General features: G+C 42.9%; 1 protein-coding gene across 5 annotated transcripts in view; it reads right to left on the bottom strand.

Annotated features, from left to right (window-relative positions):
- NKAIN2 (sodium/potassium transporting ATPase interacting 2) overlaps positions 1-21237 on the bottom strand; it is a gene marked incomplete at its 3' end in the record, with an annotated part of 634996 nt that extends 613759 nt beyond the window's left edge. For 4 of the 5 annotated variants that reach the window (XM_081942718.1, XM_081942719.1, XM_081942721.1 and 1 more), the window contains exon 1: positions 20514-21237. In XM_081942718.1, coding sequence (XP_081798844.1) covers positions 20514-20567 — 54 coding nt within the window. In that variant the 5' untranslated portion in view covers positions 20568-21237. The remainder of the gene's footprint in view (positions 1-20513) is intronic. The other variant, XM_081942720.1, reaches the window with a different exon arrangement.
- Between the last annotated feature and the right edge of the window lie 860 nt (positions 21238-22097).

Raw genomic sequence — 22097 nt, 5'->3', positions numbered from 1 at the left:
CTACTTTCCCTACTCAGAGTTCTCCAGGATAAAAAGCAATCATTTGTCCCAACATAAAATGCTGATGTCCCAATATTCTCCCCCAATTTTTTTTAAAAAAGAATAAGCTAGGAAGTTGGAATTCTTTGCATGGAGATCATATTATTTCCCTTTAAGATTTCTTTAATCATTATTTTGATTATATCACAATTGTATATGCAAGAAGAGAGTTTGATAGAAAAAATGTTTTTAAAAATATAAAGGACTCTAAAAATATATGGTAAGATATGCATCCAGGTCTGGCTGGGATCTTCACAGAGCTGTAAACTGATAAACATTTCTCATAAGTAATGGATAGACTGAAATCAAGAAAATTATTAAAAATGCATTGTGCAATATATGTGGAAATAGATCAATTCACTATGGATGTTTACTTTTTAGTGAAAACAAAACATGGGCCCTTTCATTTTTTTAATGTAATTTCTACCAATAAGATACTATAACGTTCTAGAGCAGGGGTATCAAACTCAATTTCTTTGAGGAACACATCAAGCTTTGTTTTGACCTCGGGGGCCAGGGGAGCATGGCAAGAGTGGGCATGGCCAGCTCGACATCCATTTTCGACCACAATGGCCTCCTGGACCCCTCTGCCAGTGAAAAAGAACATTGGTCCTTACCTGGAAGGTTTTTTTCTGTAGCAAAGGTGGAAGGGGCTACAGCTGGATTTAGTCACAGCCTGATTGGTCCAGAGACAGAGGGATTTTTTCTTAAATCACCTTCTTTCCCTCTTGTCTCCCAGTTTCACGAGGTCAAATGGAAAAAGCAGCACACGTCATGTAAGGAAAAACCATGGAACACACGAATACATTCTCGACCGCCCCGACCCCTTCTGATCAACACTATGGGCGGGATGTAGCCCCTCCCGCCTTTGCTACAGAAAAGAACCATTCAGGTAAGGACCAACATTGTTTTTCCTGTAGCTTCGGCGGGAAGGGCTACAGTTGGGACATACCCAAGCTAGGTCCCAGGGTGGGAAGTTAACCTCCGGGGAGGGGAGGTCGCCACCTGTTAGAGTACCCTACGGCCAAAGGCCGCATCTACCGAGGTGAAGCTGTCCAGGCGGTAGCATCTGATAAAGGGGGATGGGGAAGCTCATATGGCTGCCCTACAGATATCCTCTAGCGGGGCCCTGGTGGCCCAGGCGGTAGTGGTAGCCGCGCTCCTGGTGGAATGGGCCGTAATCCCCTGAGGTGGGACCTGATGTGAGGCCTCATATGCCTCCTTGATAGCCTGCCTCAACCATCTCCCTATAGTAGCGGAGGAGACCCTGGCGCCCTGTGTACTGGGCTGAAATGACCACAACAGGGCCTCCGACCGTCTAATGGAAGATGGCTGCCTTACATAGATGCGCAAGGCGCGACGGACATCCAAGCGGTGCCAGGTGACCTCCCTCTCGTGAGAGGGGCAGAAGTTAGGGACAATGACTTCCTGCGATCTGTGAAACATAGAATTTACCTTCCAGGTCGGATCGAGTCTTAAGACTATCCTGTCCTGGTGAAATTGACATAAGTCCTCCTTAGACAAGAGGGCCCCCAACTCTAAAATCCATCTAGCCGAGGTGATAGCAATGAGGAAGGCCAGCTTTAGAGTGAGAAACCTAAGGTGGACGGTCCTCAAAGGCTCAAAGTCAGCCCCCGTGACGTCCCTAAGTACCAAGGGAAGATCCCACATGGGGAACCTACGAACCAGGGGAGGACACAGGTTCGCCGCCCCTTGAGGAATCTCTTAACCAGGGGAGACTGAGCTAGGGAAAAATGACCCTCCCCAGCCAGCACCAACGAGAGGGCGGCTGCCTGCCTCCGTAAGATATTATGGGAGAGACCTCTATCTAGCCCGTGTTGTGGGAACTCGAGAACCTGGGTGACCGAGGCCCTGGGTGGAGAGATGTGGGATCTCTCGCACCAGAAGATGAACGTCGACTATGTCAAATTATAAATCCGTGTGCCCAAAGGATGCCTGGTGGCCTCAATGGTAGAAATGACCTTATCCGACGGGTTTTTGGCCCTTAGGAGGTGCTGCTCAAGTGCCAGGCGGTCAGCTGGAGCCACTGGGGCTCCGGATGGAGTAAGATGCCCTGGCACAGAGCGACTTCCTCCTGGGGAATTCTCCAGGGGGGGGGGGGGAAGATGGACAACTGAACAAGATCCGCGAACCAAGGACGCCTCAGGCAGAATGGGGCAACTAGGATGATGTGAGCCCCCTCCAAGACAATTTTCCTCAGGGCTCCTTGAATGAGAGGGAGGGGAGGGAAGGCGTAAACGAGGCCCGGAGGCCAGGGGTTCTGAGGGCGTTGTTCTCTCTTCGTTGTGAGCTGGGAAGCAGAAGAATCTGGGTAGCTGGGCATTGGACGAGCTGGCGCACAAGTCCACCAGTGGATTGCCGAAGCGGAGGGAGATTCTGTTGAAGAGGTCCGGCATCAGCTGCCACTCGCCATGGTCGACCATCGCTCGAGTCAGCCAGTCGGCTTGGCGGTGGGCAATGCCCGAGATGTGTTCCAAAAGTATGGAAGCCAGGTTCCTCTCCGCCCAGAGTCCGAGTTTCTGTGCTTCCAGCCACAGAGTCCTGGAATGAGTCTCCCCCCCCCCCTATGATTTATGTGTGCCTTTGTGGCGACATTGTCCATCAGCAGAAGCACGTGATGGTTGAGTCCCGGAAGTGGATAAGGGCCAGGCGAGCCACCTTCAGCTCCAGCCAATTGATGTTGTGGCGCAGGTCGGACGTTGACCATTGACCCTGCGCCATGTTGTTGTTCATCACACACCCCAGTCCCAGTACCAGGCTATCCAGGACCTGAAGAGGCTCACGTCCGTTCTGATGGTCGTGCAATCTGGCTCCCAAAATTTCACCCCACAGGACAAGGCTGGGGACAGCCACCATCTCAGAGACCACTGGAGCCCTGGTGTCAGACGAATCAAGTGTGATGAGTTGCTCATGCACTGTCGTTGGAACGGGATAAGCACCCACTGGAGCGACCGGGAGTGGAGTCGGACCCATGGAACAATCCCGATGCACAACACCATCTTGCCCAGTAGGCGGGCCAAGGTCAGGATGGAAGTTGACCGTCTTGTGCGGGCGCATCGTGCCAAGGATTGTAGGCTTGCCAAACATTCTGGTGAGAGACGAACTAGTCCTGATTTTGAGTCCATCACCGTGCCCAGATGAAGGATCCTTGTCGAGGGGGAGAGATGGCTCTTGGTGAAGTTGATGGAGAACCCTAGAGACTGTAGAGCTTGGTTGGTTATGTTCAGGTCCTGGATAGCCTGGCACCGGGACTGGGCTAGTACGAGCACGTCGTCCAGGTAGCAATGGAGTCTCACCGGGAGGGAGCACAGGTGAGCCGCCAAAGCTGCCAGGACTTTCGTGAATGTGTGGGGGGCAGAGCTAGTCCGAACGGGAGAGCCTTGTACTGAAAATGACACCCCCCATTAGAGAAACGGAGAAATTTGCGATGGTCTGGCAGAATAGGAATATGCAGATATGCCTCTGTCAGATCTATTGAGGCCATGAAATCCCCCCGTCGGATCCCCAGGAGAATGGATTTGAGGGAGGACATCTTGAAGGACCGGTAGACTAAGTAAGAGTTGAGGCGCTTCAGGTCCAAAATTGCCCTCCAAACCCCGGAACTCTTTGGGACCACGAACAGGTTGGAATACATACCCAACCCCCGCTCCTCCGGAGGAACCAGTTCGATCGCCCGAATGTCCAGCAGGTGCTGGATTGCCAGGAACATCAGGCGGCGCCGTTCCGGATCCCCAGATTGAGGAAAGGTCCTGAAGAGTGTTGGGGGAGGGGAGAGGAATTCTAGGCAGAGACCATCCCTGACTGTTGACCTGACCCAGGTATCCGATGTTATCTGGTCCCACTGATCCGCGAAGGATGCCAGACGGCTGCCTATGGGTTGACTCGGGTTGGAGTCATTTCCCCGTGCGGAAGGAGTGCCCCCCCGAAGGGGCCGCTTGGACTGCCCCTGATATGTATTCCTGTCCTGGTAGAAGGACCGCTGATTCTGCCTGTCATACCTGTAAGGAGCAAATTGCTGTTGGGCCTAAAGTAAGAAGAAGAAGAGGAAGGTCTGCAGTAAGAAAAAGGGCGGGAGTCCGATTTCTTAATGTTGGAAGGTAGGACTTTTTTCTTATCTTTTTTTTCCACAAGGAGAGTGTCAAGTGAAGCGACAAAGAGATTGGGACCAGAAAAGGGGGCTGCTGCCAAGTTCCATTTGGATTTGTTGTCCATTTGCCAATTGCGAAGCCACAAAAGGCGCCTCGAGGTAACCGAGATGGACAATGCCCTAGACATGAACTTTATAGAGTCTAGGGTGGCATCAGCGGAGAACTGGGTAGCTGAAATGATTTTTGTGAGGTCTTGGTGAAAAAGCTCATCCTGCAGCGGGATGCAGCCACATGACCGTTGTACCATTAAAGAGCCCAGGCCGAAGTGGTGAAGTTCTTGTGGGGGGTAAGCTCCGCCCGCTTGTCCTCTGGTTTTAACTTATCTGCCATATCACCGGACACTACTGTGGAGGTGTTAGTGAGAAGGGCGACCGGGGCGTCCACTGTGGGGAGTTGCAGTACCTGGGTGAAGGCCTGCTCCATATTTTAATAGCGTCTGTCATTGCTTCCAGGATTAGGCAGAGAAGATGGTCAAGACCCTTGGTTCTTGACCACTTCTAAAAACAATGGAGGAACTGGAACCTCCTCTTTATCCGTGTTGGGATTTATGAACATGGCCATATTTGGATCCCTGTGTTGGGAGATAGGAGGGGCCCCCGTGCCAATTTGAGTGGTCTTTTTGGCCTTGTGTAGGACTGGCTTGAAGGCCAGAGGAGGAAATAGACCTGGGAAGGCCGGGGTTTCAGAGGGACCCAAGTCCTCATCCTCCGAGTACCCCACCTCTGGATGACCAACCTCCCCCAAAATAGAACCTTCGCTGACTACAGAAGGGGAGGGAGGTCTTTGATCCCTTCCCCTGGAAGAAGAGGGAGATCTGTGTCTGGAGGCCACCAGAGATCTGGTTGGTCTATGGGGTTGTTGGTCTCTCTGGGACAGGCCCGAGGAAATGCCCCTGGAGATAGCTGCCGAGATAAGTCTCCTGAGGCTCTCTGGCAGCAATTCTAAATCTTCCAGGTCTTCCTCTGAAGGCCCTTGGGAAGAGGGCCCCCAGGGGGCAAGCTGAACTGCTGGTAAATAATCCCAGGATCCCCCCCCTCCCCTGGATCCTCAACACTTTCCCTATACGATGTGGGAGAGATGAGGGGACAAGGAGAAGCTACCCTTCTGAGAGGCCTTACCGGCGAAATAGACGGGGAGGAAGGACTGAAGCCCCTGGGAGGGGAACCTGAATGGTGGGAACTAGGCCCTATAGGTGATCAGATCTACTGAGGGATTCGGGTCTGGTTGTCTCAGCCAGCCTCTCTGCCCTAGCCACCTGTTTTTCTAATGCTTTTTGCCTTCTTGATTCATCCCTGGCCGCTGTTCTGGAAGGGTGTTGGTCAGCTGTAGGCCTGGAGGCCACTGCCCTAGGCCAGAGCCTGGGTCTCCTCCACCAGTTCTCCCTGAGCCTCGTTGGGGTCAGAGATTGTGGAGGCCATGGTTCACTCACGTGCCCTGTTCAAATGGCCGAGCTGTTTGGATGGCTGAGCTGCCAGACTGGCCGCTGGCCGCGTTAACAGGGGCCCTGCGGGATGACTATGGGCCTCGGAAAGTGATCAGAAGGCTTGCCAGGTCTCTGATGCAAGCCGCGGTCTCGTCAAAATGGCCACCGTCCACGAGGTTGCACCAAAATGGCCACCGCGCCTCGTGGAGTGAAGAGAAAGCTTCAGAGGCTATTTGCTCTTCCTGGCTCTAAGGCTAAGGCCTCGCAACGAGCCGAGCTACCTGGGTTCCCACGGCAATCCTATGCCTCTTTAGTGGCTGCGCTTCGATCTGCTGGCGGTTGCTGCCGTATGTGTCCTCTGCAATCAATTTGCAGCCATGGCGGTTTTAAAGCCATGGTGAGGTTCCGGCGTCTGCTTTGAGCGGCGAAAAGCCCCTGCGGCTGTTTCTCTTCAGCCGCCTGCCGTGTCTCTGGTTATAGGAACCCCAACAAGAGCTTGCTACCCCTGTGCTCCCAGGAACCAGTAGAGGTCTCTGCAGGCCCAGGGATTGATGGTAATCTTCCCTGGCCACAGTAGAATTATTCCTTTCTCAATTTATACAGTAGCCAATTAATCAATTTAATCAGAAATCTGAATGGTACCTCGCTGGAGCCACAGCTAGTGCTTGGACCAAAAGACTGAGGGAAACTGGGAGCCAAGAGGGAAAGGAAGTGACTTAAGAAAAAAATCCCTCAGTCTCTGGACCAATCAGGCTGTGACTAAACCCAGCTGTAGCCCCTCCCGTCGAAGCTATAGGAAAACGGAGCTCCATTTTCACTGGCAGAGGCACCATGAGCCGGTCCTTCGCTGTTTCCAGGGTGGCCCTACAGGCCAGATCTAAGCACCTTGAGTTTGACATCCCTGAACTAGGGAAAATAAAGGTTACACAGCATTTGAATCAAATGTTTAAAACTGGGAGATCTGACTTTGTCTAGCTTGAGAGTATACTAATACAAGCCGCTACCCAAACTATGCTTACAACAAAGTAGCAGAAGAAAGCTAGAGTTACTACTGCATGTAATGAACATCCAAAATTCCTCAGGCTTCAACTTACCTGGGAAACAGCATGCTCTAATTTGCTTATTCATGCTATTTGATTGTCTTCCTTCGATCATGCTGCCAGCGGGGATGACCAAAAAGAATCTAGCAACGCCAAGTCTACTCATCACATGCACATCAGGCACTTATTTCTTTATGAATAAGCCAGAGTCGAAACCCATGGGGTGGTGTGTATTGCGTTAGCAAGCATTACGGGAAATCAAAACTAAGCAATGTTTAATGATGTACGTTTTGCAACTATAAGAGAAAGATTCACAGAAAATACATTACAGGGATAAGCAAATCTTAGCACCCAGCTAACTGTAGACCACCAGGAGAAGAGTCAATAGAGTCAAAAGAGAATGTCCTCTGGGTATCAATAAAACAAAGAAGGGACATAAAATAAATTCTTCACTTTCTAGGTCATTAACTATTATGTTAGTTTAGAATCTATCCACTTGCCAAGTGACTCTTAAGAAGCTTACAGAAAGACTCTAGGAAGCTTATATTTAAAAAGAATAAAGAAAATACATTTTGCAAAATAAGACAAGCACACAATGCGGTGCTTAAATAAACATTTTTCCCTGTGTCTTCGCATTTTATTTTGAAATGTTAATAAAGTTTGAAAAATACATATCTACATACAAACACAAGGAGTCAGTGCTACTGAATATCCATCTCTAAGAGCAATGACTCTGGTTCTTGCTTACAAAACAAAGAGGTTAGCAAGTTTCCAGTTCCCATATCACAACCACAGTCATAGCTATCCACATTGTGAGCCACACCTGTAGCAAGATATGCTAAACAAGAAAGCTGAAGCAATACACTATATTGCCAAAAGTATTCGCTCACCTGCCTTTACTCGTATATGAACTTACTGTAAGTGACATACCATTCCTAATCCATAGGGTTCAATATGATGTCGGTCCACCCTTTGCAGCTATAACAGCTTCAACTCTTCTGGGAAGGCTGTCCACAAGGTTCAGGAGTGTGTTTATGGGAATTTTTGAACATTCTTCCAGAAGTGCATTTGTGAGGTCACACACTGATGTTGGACGAGGTTACGTGGACTACCACTTTGTGGCTGAGTTGCTGTCATTCCCAAACACTTCCACGTTCTTATAATACAGCTGACAGTTGACTGTGGAATATTAGGAGCGAGGAAATTTCACGACTGGATTTGTTGCACAGGTGGCATCCTATCACAGTTCCACACTGGAATTCACTGAGCTCCTGAGAGCGACCCATTCTTTCACAAATGTTTGTAAAAACAGTCTGCATGCCTACTAGGTACTTGATTTTATACACCTGTGGCCATGGAAGTGATTGGAACACCTGATTCTGATTATTTGGATGGATGAGCGAATACGTCTGGCAATATAGTGTATGTACACATGAAACCTCTACAGTCCTGGGTGATATAGCCTTCTGAAGAGATTTGGATCACTTCTAAGTGTCTAACTTCTAATTAAACATTCATAGGATAGCAGAAATGTATATACAGTTAAAGTATTTATAGTCTACCCATTATCCAGAAGATTTCAGTGCAGGTTGCAATCTACAACAGGGCTTGAATAGTTTAAGAGCCAACTTTTCTAAGCTAGTACTTTTAAAATGTTTGGAACTCCAGAACTCCAAGGCAAAGTATTTCAGCTTTTTTTATATTATATATGGATTGTGGTTGCAAATTACTTCTTATCCATGTGAGCCTGATGAATTAGATGGTGCATACTTTTTTTCTTTCTTAAATAAACAAATACAATAGTAAAATGTAACTGCAGTCTGAAGACTCAAGGATTCCAGGATGGTAAATGTTGATTATGACAATGAAAGAAACGAAAGAAATGAAGATGTTTGTACACTTCAAATAAAACTGGGTTATGTCATAGCTCTTGTACAACTGCACACTAAAACATACTTATTGTGTAGAAAGAATAAACTATTGTTCTCTGTGTTAAATATGCCATTGTACATAATGCATGAATTACAACAAAAGTACTGTAATATAAAAATACTTGAATTGTCTTCTCTACAAATTAAAACCCTCTGATGATATTCCCAAATTGCACAGACATTCATCGCATTACATGCAAAAATACTTTCTTTTATAGGAATTCACATGGTTGTACTCTCATTCACAATAACAACAAAGATAAAGATAGTACAGGTAGCCTCAAGTTACGACCCCAATTGAGCCCAACATTTATGTTGCTAACATTTATTTAAGTGAGTTTGCCCCTTTTTATGACTTTTCCTGCCATAGATGTTAAGTGAATCGCTGCATTTGTTAAATTAGTAACATGACTGTTAAGTGAAATTGGCTTCTTCATTGACTTTACTTGCGAGAAGATCTCAAAAGGTGATCACAAGATCCTGGGACACTACAACTGTAATAAACATGAACCAGCTTCCAAACACCTGAATTTTGATCATGTGACATGAGGTTGCTGCAACGGTTGTAAGTGTGAAAAATATCTTGTCACTGTTTTCAGTGCCGTTGTAACTTTGAACGGTCACTAAATGAACTGCTATAAGTTGTATTTTGTACTAAAACTACTAAAAAGAAAATAAAGTTCTTCCAGTAGTTAGCAAGACTTGTACTCTTACTTGTTTAAATGAGCATTTTGAAGCTTCAGAAGAAGTAGGTCTGTACAATAACAACTAACCTGCCATCATTAGCTGCTCTGCTACTTGCCTAGGACACTGTAAATCAAATTGTGCAACATGACTTGCCTTCCACAATGCAATGCAAGCAAAATCTTATGCAAAACTTGATCCATAACTTTATTAATAAAATCAGGACTCTAGACCTTTCTCAATCAGGTAGAGACTCGGATATAGAACTGTATCCACACTGAATGCTTTTGTGGATAATATATGGAAATACTACAACAAAGGGGAATGTAATTATTTTGGACTTGTTTGATCTCTCAGCAGTTTTAATATCAATGATTATGGCAACCTTCTGAATTATCTATGAAAGTAAGAAAGGAGACACAATTTAAAACTAAGTGGGTGGTTGCAATCAGTAGAGGGGAGGGGAGATCAACCCTTTGGATCTCTAATTGTGGATCCTGATGATACCAGGGTTGACGTTCTCCTTCCTCTAGCCACTGGGCAAGATCACCCGATGGTATAAAGTCATATTTGAATCACTACATAGATGACAATTAATTACATACCTCAATTCTGAGCCATGAAGAAGATGTGGCCAAAGTTCTGTCTTTGATGTTTGGAGGCTATGGGGGTCTGGATGGAAATAAACATTCGATTTCATAAGACTGAATATATTTGTGTGCAGAAGCCTTTCAACAGGAGATACTCTATCTTTGGCTCTGGATAGGGTTATGCTTCCTTGTGCAAAGCTAATTTGTAAGCTGGGGAATCTCTGGGCTCATAGCTCTTATCAAGAAGAACAGGTGGCAGCTATGGCTAGAAGGGCCTTTACAAAGATCCATCTTGTGCACCAATTTCAGGATCAAGAGATTTTGCTCACTGTCACTCACCTCCTGTTTGGAATAATGAAATATGCTCCACATGGAGTTGCCTTTGAAGACTTCCCAGAAATTGGATCAGACTGCAAATGAAAAGTTGAACAATTCAACTGCTGTTAGCCAATCTACCCATGTAACATCTGTGCGTCAAGAACTCCACTCGTTATGGGTTTATTTCCAAGGGATCTAAAATAAATATATTGAACATGGAGGTTGTCACCCTCAAAGCCCTTCATGACTCAGGATTTGGTTACTGCAGGATCCTCTTCTCCCAGTGATCTCTTATCATTGTTGAGAAGCAGAAGAGGGAATTCTCTCCTTCTTCAAACTCTCACAAAAAGTCATCTGCAGAAGTCCTGGGACTGGACCTTGTCAGTACTTACCCACCTTCTTTGGAAGAGAACTCCACCTGATATCAGGCAGGTCTGCTTCTACCAATCTTCCATAATTTTATTGAAATATGTTTTGAAACAGATTTCAACAGCAAGATTTCAAAGACTGAGAGGGTTATCTTAGTTTCTCCTGAAATGCAATTCTGTAATGATTGTTCCTTGGGCTAATATTTATTATATTGTGGTATTTATGCTCTTTTGTTTGTTTTTAATTTCATACTATTCTGGATACCAGTAAGCCTTTCTCAGAGTCAGAAATGGCTGGTGAGTCATAAGCCTAATAAATAAAATCACAATGAAGTTTAAAAACTATCTATAAGATAATGACCAGGTCAATTTGAAATCAGGGATAAATTACAAACATATTTAGAACAGTTTAGTACTCTAAGATAAAGAATTTTAATTTTGAAAGCTATAACCTAGAACATTTTTCAAAGATGTTTTTTAGAACTTTTGAATTCAATTTTTAGGATATATTTCCATCAGCATATGTTGCCCAGAAAAACAGAAGTACAATTATCTAAAAATAAAGTGGTAAAGATAACATATGGATCATAGAATGAATTATAGTTCAAAAAAGTTGCAAGCTAAGTGAGATTAAAAAGAACATGAAATTCTAACTGGGACTGTTTCAGTATATTTAATAGCAATATAATTTACAGATATCAGCAGTTAAAGATTTTCACAGCTTGAAAATAAATATTATCACCTCTTAATGTCTCTATGTAACCTATACTTAAAGACACAGTTAAGGAGCTGCCACAAAAATGTAACTGTGCTTCATTCACTTATATAATTGTTAGTTGCTGAAAACAAAGTGGTTGTCCATGCAGTCACTTGGAGACAACAAGGAAAGCTTTTGAAGCAGCCAGGGGATTCTGGAAAAAGACAGGGCTGCTTTAATTATTTAAAGAGAGGTGCTACATATGCTCTCCCACGCATTCCTTAGTAACCAGTCTGAAGGATTTGCACAGCCCTTATACAAAGGTTACATCATGAAAAAAAAATAAGTCTCCAAATAATCTCATAAAAGTGAGTAGTCCCACATGGTTTAATTATTTACTGTTCACCAACATGCACCCTCATATAAGTTGTGGACCCTCCACAAAAAACAACAATTCTTTGAATCTTCCTCCCTTGGAGAAAATAAACAGTGGATCTCTATCTCAAACTGACATTTAAAGGAAGGTAGTGGAAATGAAGTAGATGGGTCCTGCATCTATATTTCATCCTGAGGGTGCTTCACTATGACAAAATAAGACTTTATAACTCTCTTCAGAGATTCACATCTTCCTACTAGTGTAATCATTAAGCACTGGCAAGTACTAAGTGAACCAAATGGCATTTTTAAAATAAAACACATATATAATAGTGTCTTGTGGATAATCACTAAATGACAAATATCTAGTGGAGACACTGAAATCAACATATAGCTTCTACTAAAAAGAAAAATTCTAAACATGATTGATAAGAAAAGGAACAAAAAATAAAACTTCTCATATCAAAGCATCTCTATACAAATCTATATAGAATGCTGTGGATGTTAATTTATATCTCATCTTTGTTATTTTTATAAGAAACTCAAGGCTGCAAACAGATAGGTGGGTTGCTCCTGGTTTGGTTGAACCAGTAGTGGTATTTTAGTCTGGGTCATAGAACCGGCAGCGAACCAGGCTTGCCATGCCCCTGAACTGGTTCCCCAGTTGCCGCTGCCGTCATGTTGTTTACTAGTGCGCGTGCATGCGCAGTTCTCTGTAAATTTTTCTGTGCATGCGAGAAGAACAATTTACATTGAACTGGGCATGCATGAGTGAAGCGAACCGGTAGTAAAACTGGGAGCAACCCACCTCTGTGCAAACATATCTCACATACCTTACTCCTATTTTTCCAACAATCTCCACACTGTGAGATGAATTGGGCTGAGAGTGACTGACCTAAAGTCACCTAGCTGGCTTCCTCAAGAAATTTAGTGTTCAACAGCCAAAGATGTGGAAGAGGACAGAAAAAATAAACCATGATGAGGAAAGAGTATAGTTTTGAGAGCTTTTAACTTTTTTAAAGTAAACATGTATGAGTCATGATATGACAGAGGGATGTAAAATTATGATGCCGTGGAAAAATAATTCCTTTGTTATTCACATAATTGGAAGCCAAGGTAATATAATCAAGCTTATTGATAATGGACCAAGGGCAGGAAATATATACTAATCTCCAATCTCTAAACTATAATCTACCAGCACAAGATATTACAGTGGTTAGCAACTTGCAGAACATTAAAATCCCCTTAAAATAATTCAATTATTTCTTGGAACATAAGGCCAATAACTGTTTGTGGGATCTCTGAAGAGTTGTTCTATTTCAATGAGGCTTTGAATGAAGCACCTTGCTTTTCTTTGCCAAACTAGAACAGCTGCTTCGCTGCTTCACAGCAGCTTCCATGCCTGTGCCCTGCTTACATGAATGCCTTGTTAATGGAGTGGAGGAAGTCGGTCCCATCTCAACTCTCTGCTTCTCCATGAGGTGGAATGTCCACTCAGCCAAATCACACGAGATATGCAGATAACCTACTGATAGCTAATCAGCAGTACTCCTACCAGATGGAAATAAATTCTGGCCTAGATAATCACATTCACCTTCAAGATTGTGCTAGCACAACGCTAACTCATTATGGTATCTTCTTAGCACAAGCCATTTGACCAAAGCAATGTTCTTAAGACTGAACCAAATTAGACTTTACTGTAATTTCTATACTGTACTGATTTTCCATATACAGGAAAACTATCATTTTCCACTGACCTAGCATTTACATCGTAATTTTGTTTTTCAGCCTAAAAGCGAACCATTTTGCACTTATTTTCCCAGCAATTATACAATTACAGAAAATGTATACTTTGTTTCACTGGACATATCCTTCAGCCTACATCAACATTTCAATTCCAGGCAGTTTTGGATGATACTGCTTGTTTGGGCTTAGTCTAATTTATTACAACATTATTGAAATTAATTGGATGTTAGTGGAAAACTTATATTAATAACTAGGCATAGGGTATGTAACAATAGCAATTATCTTCAATTCAAGTAGTATCAGTATAACATTAAGTTAGATCATTTGCCAACACCGATTTAAAAACAAACAAACAAATGCTTTAATAGTTTTTGTTCTTTTGGGGATGAACTGATCCAGAGACCTTCTAAGATCAATTTTATCCTTTGGGATCTGATAATTAGAAAATACAACTATCTCAGCTTGACATCTGGGCTTTTGAAGTTCATATAAAACTTGAAGAAATCTGAAAACCTTACAAATATATGTAATACACAGTATGTAATTCTAAGTCTAAAATCCATCTGCTAGTTCTGGAATGGTAGCAAATCATTAATAGACGTTTGGTGGAAACACCAACTAAATATAAACTTAAAACTAAGTAGAAGCATTGCCAATTTCAATGTACGTTCACAACATTTGGGGATAAGGATAAACTTACTCTGAACAAACAGATACACACCCAGTAGGGTTTCTGAATGCAGTATTTATATGTATGTACACTATATTGCCAAAAGTATTCGCTCACCTGCCTTTATTCGCATATGAACTTACTGTAAGTGACATCCCATTCCTAATCCATAGGGTTCAATATGACGTCAGTCCACCCTTTGCAGCTATAACAGCATCAACTCTTCGGGGAAGGCTGTCCACAAGGTTCAGGAGTGTGTTTATGGGAATTTTGACCATTCTTCCAGAAGCGCATTTGTGAGATCACACACTGATGTTGGACGAGGTTACGTGGCCTACCACTTCATGGTTGAGTTGCTGTCATTCCCAAACACTTCCACGTTCTTATAATACAGCTGACAGTTGACTGTGGAATATTTAGGAGCAAGGAAATTTCACGACTGGATTTGTTGCACAGGTGGCATCCTATCACAGTTCCACGCTGGAATTCACTAAGCTCCTGAGATGACCTATTCTTTCACAAATGTTTGTAAAAACAGTCTGCATGCCTAGGTACTTGATTTTATACACCTATGGCCATGGAAGTGATTGGAACACCTGATTCTGATTATTTGGATAGGTGAGATAATACTTTTGGCAATATAGTGTATGTATGTATGTATGTATGTATGTATGTATGTATGTATGTTTGTATGTTTGCTCTCTCTCTCTCTCTCTCTCTCTCACACACACACACACACACACACACAATGTCAGTGGCAAGCAGTTTCTCTACTTAAAAAAGATATGCCTACCATAACCTTATCAATAGATTCTCTTTCATGATAAGCAACAACACACAGAACCCAGAAAAGAATGAAGAAATAATAAATCAAGGGGGGGAAAGGCATAAGAAAAGTAAAAGCAATTGCCAGTATTAACTAAAATCAGTTCACATCAACATCATTCACTATAGTTCTCCATAACTAGCTAGTCTTCCAGGCCATCTCAGCTTCTACTAGGTTCATGCAGCACTTCATACATTGCCTTTTATTCTTTAGCTTTTCCCCTTCTTTGAAAATCTGATTCACTCCCTCAACTGTATCTTACTCACTCTTCATCTTCCCTTTTAACCCATTCACTTTTCATTCTTGTATTTGGCAATTTGTGCTACAATTCCCACTCATTTATTCTATTGGCCAAATCATCTTGGTTCTTGTACCGGTCACTTCATTTTTAATTTGATTTCTATTCCTTCAACATCCATTTCTTTATTCTTCAGCAAATCTATTTTTATTTTACTACGGTACAATCTCTACTAAATTCAACTTTTATGTTTCTCTTGACACACCCAATTCTCAAAATGGACAGAAGCGTGCCCTTAGGCATTGTTTTTTCTTTTGACAATTTCTTATATATAACTCTACCAAAATACCTTTTGGTCTATTCCAAAAATGCCTTTATTTTACTAAATGACTCTGGGCAACTTACTAGTAAAAGCCAGTATATGCAAAATGCAGTTGGACAGAAAAGTAAAACAAACAAAAAAACCCAAAAACAGAACAGATCAAACCAACAAGAGAAACTTACATTGTAACCACTTAGGTGGGAGAAATGACAAACAGAAGATGACTCTATTAAGGAAGAGCTGGTGAAAATGAAGAGTTTGCAGTAATTTTTCTCTGGGCAAGGAGAGGACTTGAAGTCATCCATATGTGTTCCAGATGCTTGCTACTGTAAATGGCAACACAATAATCACCGGAGCTTTAAGCAATGAGGGAATAACCGTCTTGCTGAAACCACATTTGGTGCCCTCAAAAGAGATAATGGGTTTGCATACTTCCTTTTCTAATCACTTCCAAATATTGCTTGTTAACTGCTTTTCAGCTATTAGGAAGCTTTGGATCAACTTGCTTTGGAGCTCCAGATGAGTGTCCTTCAACCCTTATTGAAAGAAGTTTTAAATACAAGCTTAACAATTAAAAAAGAAATATTTTGGAATGAACAGCAAAAGGATGATTAGAATCTTGATTTTGGAAAGTTGCAAATGGACTGAGGATCCAGATAGATTTGAAATAACGTTTTGCAATTAATTATAAGAATCCTTCCCATAGGAAAATATTGTTGTTTTGAATTCTCTGAAAAACATCATGAGGCTTTGAAAGTTGGATACTGAGGTAATTCTTAACTTACAATCATAAATGAGACCAAAACTTCCATCGCTAAGTGTTTAAGTGAATTGTGCCCAATTTTACCACCTTTTTTGCTGGGGTTATAAGTGAATCACCATGGTTGTTAAGCAACTCCTGCAGTCGTTAAGCAAATCTGTCCCCCCCCCCCATTGATGTTGCTTGTTGGAAGCTCTGGTGAAGTCAGAAATGCAGATCACATGACTTCAAGATGCTATAACCATCATACATATATGCCAGTTACCAAATTTTGATCATGTGATCACATGGATGCTACAAAAGGTCATAAATGCGAGAACCAGTCATAAGTCAGTTTTTAAAGCACCATTATTACTTTTAATGTTCTTTAAATGAATGATTGTAAGTCAGGAGAACTAGAAGGAATTAAAGATTACGAGTAAAAGAGAAGAATACTAAAATGTCACTAATTTGACTAAATGTGACCAATAAAAAAGGAGGTAAAATATTATAAAATTAGACATATTGAAAAATATCTTTGAACAATGACCTCCGAAGTTAATTTTAAGAATGTTTGGTTCTATAGAGAGACTATGACAAGATTGAAACTGTTCTGAAAGTGGATTTTAAAATGACAGGTTACAAGAATTACATAGGAAAAGATGCTATATTGAATATAAAAGGGACACAGTGGCTCAGTGGCTAAGACACTGAGCTTGTTGATCTGAAGGTCGGCAGTTCAGCAGTTCGAATCTCTAGCACCATGTAACGGGGTGAGCTCCCATTACTTATCCCAGATTCTGCCAACCTAGTAATTCGAAAGCACGTAAAAATGCAAGTAGAAAAATAGGGATCACTTTGGTGGGAAGATAACAACGTTCCGTGCACCTTCAGCATTTAGTCATGCTGGCCACATGACCACGGAGATGACTTCAGGCAGCGCTGGCTCTTCGGCTTAGAAACGGAGATGAGCACTGCCCCTAGAGCTGGAAACAACTAGCATGCATTTGTGGGGTAACCTTGAATACGTAAATGAAACCAACTGATCTCTTAATAATTAAAAGGGATATACAAATAACAAACCAAGATGGTGACCTACATAATTTTATCAGATTTACAAAAGGGACTTGTTATCGCTCTGAAGAATGTTGTGATAAGGGACAAAGACAAAAATGAAAAGAAATCAAATTCTAGGCTATTACTTGAACAGTAATAGATCAAGATTGTTAATAGTAAAAGGGAAGAATGATGAAGTTGGTTTATTTGATCAAGGTTAAAATAGATATATTATGTTTAGTAAACTTTAATGGACTTTTGCTGATCAGGACTGAACAAGGATGTTTCAAGGATTTGTTCATAGATAAAAAAGGTGATAAGGGAAGAAGACATCATTTGTTGTATTTTAAGTGATTAATTACTAAAATTATTTATACATTTCTTTATTTTTCTATGCTTCATTTTTACATTTCCTTTTTTATTTTTGTTTTCTGAACATTATTTTATTCTAATTGTTTAGTCTGTATTAGTTATCTTTAAAAAATATAAAAAAATAAACATGTAAAATTTTGATCAATTATACAACTATGAACAATCAATATCTTGATACTATGAAGTTCATTTTCTAAAAGTGCAATCGTGATAAACTGTTTGCATGCAAACTTGAGAATGTTTGAACTCCTTTAAATTCCAATTCCTTCTTTGTCTTTAACTATTTTTATTTCTTATGTTTTATTTTATAATCTGTCTTGTCAGGGGTGGGTTTCTCAGCAACTGATCATGAACTGAATACATAGCAAGCAGTGTTAGTGGAAGGAATGCAGAGATGACCTGGTCCAGCTCCCTTGCTACACCGAGGTATGCTGATTTCATACCAGCACTATCAATCAAGTGTCAATTTGCAGCTCTTCTTTTTACCTTAATGAATTTTTAACAGAGAGGAAAAAAAGGAGAGGATACAGTGGGAAAACATTTAAGTGGAAGATTATAATTTCATGATGTCCACCCATACAATTTCACAACTACGATATAATTATTGCATTATAACATTTGGTCTTTTAAAAGTATTCATAGATTGTCTTGTACAATCCACAAACAGGGATATGGTAAATATTATATGTTTAACTCTTTCTGTGAAGGTGGCCTTTCTCAGTTCAGAAATTCTGAAATGCACTTAGCAGCTATGCAAAAACTCACCAGAAAAACACAATTAGTTTAAACCGCCTGATAAATTAATGCATGTCTCTGAATCAATGTATGAATGTTTCTGAAGATTCCTGTCCTTGAGACAGGAATCTTTTACAATGTGTAAAACTACATATTTTTAATTTCTTAGGGCATGCTGAAAAAAGTAAAGTCTCTAACAGTCTTAAGTTTCTCTCAACCTTCCAGGATCATTAACAAAAATTAATAAACATCGTAATACAATACATGCTCACATGCATCAGTGTCTTGCACAGATCGATCACAGTGAAATGATTCATAAGCAAACAATGAAGAAATATCCAATAAGGAAGAGCATTTCATATTTTGGAATATATGTAACAAAGTCCAAGGATATAAAGCAATTGAACTATCGAACAGTCAGCTTTCTCCTCTCTCTTTAATAGATCAGTGCTATGTGACATTAAGGTTTGCTTAGCAGGAGTCAAGAGAGCTAAACTAATGTCATGAACTCAAGAATTAAGTTTTACAATTGCCCTTATATTCTATTTAATAAACTTTGAAACAGGGAAACTGTACAACTTCATGTCATGCCCCATTTCAGCTCAAGTAAACTTTGGCACATTTTAAATTAATTAATGGTTGTGTGCATAGGTCCTTCTATGTTGAGCCAAAAATACACAGAAACCAAACCCAATAACATTGGGTGTCTGGGACAAAGAAGGAAATAGAGCATTTTAATAGCATTCCCCCCAACATCTGGTTACAATGAACTATCTCATCCTTCTACTAGATTCCATAGGACAATTCCTGAACAATGACTTTTTTGGTTATATGACACAAAAGAAGAAAATAAAGATTTGAAATAGCCAATTAATACATGTTACTGATAAATGTTCCAGGTTCTTCAAACAGTTTAATATAAAAGCAAATATTGATACTTTTAAGACAGTATTTCCCCCCTAAGAAATTGCCGGTAAATAAGCAAAACAAATAGTATTCTGAAGAACAAAACTTTATTTGTAGATACCACCACACACAACTTAGAATTGATAGATTCACTGAAACACCTTCCTAGACTATGTACCTACCATTGGCCATTTTCTTCTCCCAGACTATCTTTTTAACCACCTGTCATTCCCAGAAAATAAAGCACCTTAAATGGTATCATACCAACTATTAGAAAATTTGTTCCTGTTCTCAAGGTTAATTGCTTTTCTCACTCATTTATAACTAGACTCTACACAGAGGTTCAAACCATCCACTCCCATGCAAATAGGACAGAATTGCAATTGTAGAAAACTATTTCACAACCTGTTCCACCTAATTCATTCAATCAAGGTACCTTCACAAACCGTTTGGCTAATTGGAACTGCATCTCTGAAACACCTTTTCAGTTACCACAGTATTCAGCAAAACTACAGTAGTTGGAATCTCCGACACACAAGGTCAGAGACTGAGACCGATTTGCTAGTTATCTTCTTTTCAATCTGTGGCCAAGGCAGTTTCATCATTCCAATAAAATTACACGCTGCGGTTATCTGAGCTTTTACCACCCACTTAAAAACAATACGCTACTTAATTCCTAAGCACAGCCTCTCACCTGATATGAAACCACTTTATAATCACGATCACAAAGCGTTCACCCGTTTTAATTAAGAACAGCCCATTCCAAGTCTCCGCTTTAAGCCTCCCTGAAGATAAGTTAACTTTTCATGCCTTCCTAAACTACACCTTTTGTGGCAATTTACCCGAAGTCCAATTCCCTTTCAAAAACCGTTCAGCTTTAGAAAGATCCCAGATCTCTCTGAGTTGGCGGGCCTTCAAGTGGAAAAGAGGTCTCACTTTTTAAACACCACACCAACGCTTCCCGCACTCGGAAAGACAGCCCACTCCGTTCAAGGAGACTCGCTCCCGAGTTAAGAGCACAGAACCGGAACCTCAAACAAAAAATCTACCCCGTCCTCAAGTGAAATCCATTTAGCAAGTACCTACAGGGTCGCCACACTTCAGGTTACCTTTCTTCTAATTCCTGCTTCCCTCGCATTAGCACTACCGCCCTGAGCCCCCACCGCTCTTTTGCACTTTCTTTCGCAAGGGAGTCTTCGGATCGGAGGGAGGGGATAGGGAGAGACAATTAAAAGGAAGCCAAAGCAAGCAGCCGGCTTACTCACTTACCAGTTGCATGCCACAGATAAAGATCAGCGTGCACCTGCCGCTGCAGTAACCCATGGTTTCCCCGAGCCCTCGCAGCAGCCCCGCAGTCCCACGCAGAGCCCAGCCGTATCCAATCAGATGGTGGGAGAGGCTAAGCGAGCCTGGGCAGGATTCAAGGGGTTCCTATCTGCCGCCGCCGCCGCCATTGCGTCCCGGGAAGGGGCGGACATCAGGATCGCCTTAGCAGTAGCAGCAGCAGCAGCCGCGCCAACAATCGCCTTCGGCGCCCTCCCGCCCCTCGTGCAAAACGGCGCGGGCGGAAATGGTGTCCCGGCATCCAGCAAGCACGGCGGCGTCTCCCAAAGGCATCCGACGGCCTTTGCAAGTTTGTTCGCCAGCCGGGCTCAGCTCTTGATCCATCCAGCCATTCGGGCAGGTGGGAAGGAGAGAAGCAAGCGAGCTCAGCCCCTTCTGTAGTCTGACACACAGACACTCACTCTCTCCCGCGCTGGTTCTTTTCTCACGCCCTGCTTAACCAGAATCCCCCCCACCCCTCCTTGTTTTGTTTCGCCTCAAGACAACAGCAAGCCCAAGCCTCTTGTCGGCGCTCGGTCGGGGCTCCTCTTCGCCTCGGTCCCGCCGTTCAATGGCAACGCGGCTATTCCCAATGCAGCACAGCAACAGAAGGAGGAGGAGGAGGAGAAGGGAGCTGGCTGTTGCTCAGAAGCATGACAGGGGCTGTCTCTCAATGTTTGCAAGGCAACGGCAGCCGCCGCCGCTCCCTGCTCAGTTTGAAGCACGCGGGGCGGCGTGGAGGGAGGCTGAAAGAGGGGGGGGAGATAGGAGGAAGACCTCCCGATCCCCTTATGACCTTAGCTCTGCCCTAGACTTCGGGAACATCTTCCTTCTGATGCGCGCACCCAGCCTTTCGCCTCGCTCCCCCCACCCTTTTTTTTTTTTTTTTGCTCTCTTCTGAAATGGCACCTCGGCGTTCGCGTCCACCCCCGCCTGCGTCGCGGCGCAAACCGTGAAGTTGAGAAGACTGTAAGCGGTGCTTTTTGAGCGGGATTGCACAACACAAGGTCCTCGGGGGAGATGTGGGAGAGAAAGGGAGAGTCGCCCCCGGACAGCGGCTGCTTTGGCCGCTTCCCTTCAGAAGGAAATGAGGGGCGGCCTCGGTTGGCTGAAGGAAGGGTCCCCGGGCGCCGCCACCTGCCTGCTATCTCCCAGAGGCCCGTCAGGGAGCTTGGCTGGCTTCGCTTCTGCTACCTTCCTCCCCAACTAAGGAAGCGGCGGGGGCTGTGTCTCTGGAAGTGGACCCGGCTCAAGCGAGCGGCGCGGCACTCTCTACTGCCGGCTGCTGGTCCTTTGTTGCAGAGGCAAGCTCAGGTAAAGGAAAGCAAGGCAGGCGTGCCCGTCACCGAATCAGGCCCCCTTCTTGATTAGCGGCCACCTCGGGCCCGTGAAAGAGAAAGAGGTTGCTAAGTGTGGGTGCTTGCTTTATATATATATTTATATATTCCGCTTCTCATCCACCCCGCTGGATTTCTTTATCCATTCCTATCGACTGCAAATCAACCTCTCTCTCTTTACAGAGAGGGAGAG

The sequence above is a fragment of the Natrix helvetica genome, assembly GCF_964273705.1.
Source record: "Natrix helvetica genome assembly, chromosome: 2".
Taxonomy (NCBI): domain Eukaryota; kingdom Metazoa; phylum Chordata; class Lepidosauria; order Squamata; family Natricidae; genus Natrix; species Natrix helvetica.
This window is presented reverse-complemented; position numbering and strand designations above follow the sequence as displayed.